At 35.0% G+C, this 2,874-nt stretch overlaps 1 protein-coding gene across 1 annotated transcript; it reads left to right on the forward strand.

Annotated features, from left to right (window-relative positions):
- The first annotated feature begins 562 nt into the window (after positions 1 to 562).
- Positions 563 to 2,491, forward strand: LOC145564884 (uncharacterized). Its single transcript, XM_081625050.1, has one exon. It carries the CDS (start codon positions 563 to 565, stop codon positions 2,489 to 2,491), a length of 1,929 nt encoding a protein of 642 aa, XP_081481176.1.
- The last annotated feature ends 383 nt before the right edge of the window (positions 2,492 to 2,874 follow it).

The raw sequence follows: 2,874 nt of genomic DNA on the forward strand, positions 1-2,874 counted from the left end.
GGTTGAGTTGGGGTTGGACTTTCAAACCCGAATCTGATAATATAACCCTTTAATTTTATTTTTATTTTTTTTTTTTTTTTTTTTTTTTGCTAGCTAGGCTACAATGAATATTAAATAAATGGATCAAGTGACCCGTTTAATAAACAAGCTAGTTGACTTTCTATTAAGTATTGACAATTTGTTTACTAAACTATTCTGAAGATTGAGGTCATTCAAATTGTAAACAGTAATCTTACACGAACTACTATTACTTTTGAAATTTTTTTTTTTTAATTATAAGATTTACAATATTAATGTATTAATTATTGATTGGTATCCGATCGATGAATGATGGTGACCCAACACCCATAAAATCTTAAATCCGCCACTGCACGTGTCAACTCTAAAAGTAGTAACACGTACTATTCTATTCTACGGGCACGTGGTTTTCATTCTTATTGGTTACTTCAATCCCACCCTTCTCCTCTTGTAATAACCAATTTCCTAGTTTATAAATAGATGCCTAATCTCTCCCTAAAAACATCATATATTCAATGATAAAAACCTACATTATTTCTCAATAATGAAATTCTTCATAAACTTTCTTCCTCTCATTTACACCATACTCTTGATTAACACATACTATCCCCAATCAGTAGAATCCTGCCATGCCATAGACAAAGAAGCATTGCTTAATTTCAAGCACAAAATAACCCATGACCCATCACAACTCCTCCGTACATGGCTACCCAACACAGACTGTTGCACCGTGTGGGAGGGCGTCGATTGCAACCCCGTTAACGGCCGAGTAGTAAACGTGTCCCGCCCCGGAGTCCAATCAGGAGATGACTTCATATTAGACACCTCCATGTCAGGTACACTCTCCCCTTTCCTAGGTAACCTCACCTATCTTCAACTCCTTGACCTTAGCAACCTTAAGGAATTAACTGGTCCTATTCCACCTCAACTAGGTAAATTATCTCATTTAACCAATATTTTCTTAAACACTAATAAACTAAATGGTTTACTACCTTCTTCTTTTAGTGGCCTTATTAAGCTAAAAAAGCTCTATCTTAGCCAAAACCGCCTCTCCGGGATCATTCCCAACTCGATTTTTCAATCATTGAAATTGATTTCAGAGTTGGATCTTTCAGAAAACCAATTTTCAGGGCCAATACCATCTTCAGTTGTTGATTTGATTTCATTAACTAGTCTTACACTACATGATAACAAACTCTCTGGTAAGATACCTTTCGAAATTGGTAAACTAAAGAGTCTTAAAAGTTTGCATTTGGCACTTAATCGTATTAGTGGAAGCATACCTGATTCTATAGGTAAACTCTCCAAATTACAAGATTTGTCCCTTAGCCATAACAAACTCACTGGACCGATCCCGTCTTCAATAGGCAAACTTGTTTCTTTGCAAGCACTAAGCTTTAATAACAACAGATTAACTGGTGTTTTACCGAGTTCAATTGGTAATCTTCCAAAAATCCAATATATTTCCTTAGAAAATAATTTGATTACAGGCAATCTACCACCAAGTCTAGGGAAGCTTACTACATTAATCACCATGGCTTTTTCGAATAACCGGTTTGTAGGCCAAATACCGCGAAATTTTGGCAATCTAAAGAGCCTCATGAGCTTAGATTTGTCAAAAAATCAACTTGTAGGACCAATCCCTCATGAACTTACTAAAGTTAAAGATTTGCAAGTACTTAATCTTTCATATAATCCACTTGGTCTAGTGAAAGTTCCAAGTTGGTTGTCTAAGTTAAATCTGTTTTGGCTAATGTTAGCAAAGACAGGGATAAAAGGCGAGTTACCTCGCTGGTTTTCTTCATCATCCATAGGTTATCTCGATTTATCGAGTAATAAGCTTACAGGGAAGTTGCCTACATGGATAGGTAAAATGAGCGAGTTGTGGTTCCTAAACATATCTTATAATGAGTTCTACTCAACCATTCCAAAAGAATTCAAGAATCTTTCATTACTTTCAGCCCTTGATCTTCACTCAAACAAGTTCTCTGGCCCCTTGGATTTCATTTTCGATAAGAATGTGGATGAACCACGAGGGCATTACAACTCTATCGATGTGTCTAGCAACATGTTCACAGGTACTATTGATAAAAATGTTGGTAACAAGTTGGCTATGGACTCGATGACTTCATTGATCTTGTCAAATAATCCATTGGGAGGACGGATACCCAAGTCGGTTGGAAACTTGACCCGATTGGAAGTGCTGGAAATGATGCGCAACCGGTTTACAGGGATAATCCCTGAAGAAATTGGTAATGCTAAGGAACTTAAGACAATAAAATTGTCTAGGAATTATTTGAGTGGAAATATTCCAAAGAATGTGATAAATTTGGAAAATTTAAAAGTATTTGAAGTTATAAGAAATAAACTGAGTGGTAAAATTCCAGCACATAAGGATAAATTTCCTGCTGCTGCATTTTCTGGTAATCCTGGTCTTTGTGGTGCTCCACTCCCTCCTTGTAAGCACTCATAGGTATAGCTCATCATTAAATCTATTTATTATGTATACTATAAAGTTTATTTTGCTTCATTTTAATTAAATTCTAGTTTCAATTTATAGTTGTATTATTTGTGATGTATTAAATAAATTTGTTGTGCTAACTTTTTAGTGCATCTTCTTTTTATTCTAATTTGCGAATTTTTGCAACTGTTATTATACTTTAATTTCTATATATAGTTTAAGCTTGGTGACTCTTATTCAAACCTTAAAAACCATTGCAAAATAAAAAATTTGAAATTGCAGCTCCGTTCCTGGTTTTAGGTGATCCTGAGATCGATTCTCATCACTCACCCTTATGACACTCTAAACACCAAATAAAAAATTTGAAACTTTCGTACATAGAAAGTGATGCACTC

The sequence above is a fragment of the Chenopodium album genome, chromosome 10, assembly GCF_948465745.1.
Source record: "Chenopodium album chromosome 10, dcCheAlbu1.1, whole genome shotgun sequence".
Taxonomy (NCBI): domain Eukaryota; kingdom Viridiplantae; phylum Streptophyta; class Magnoliopsida; order Caryophyllales; family Amaranthaceae; genus Chenopodium; species Chenopodium album.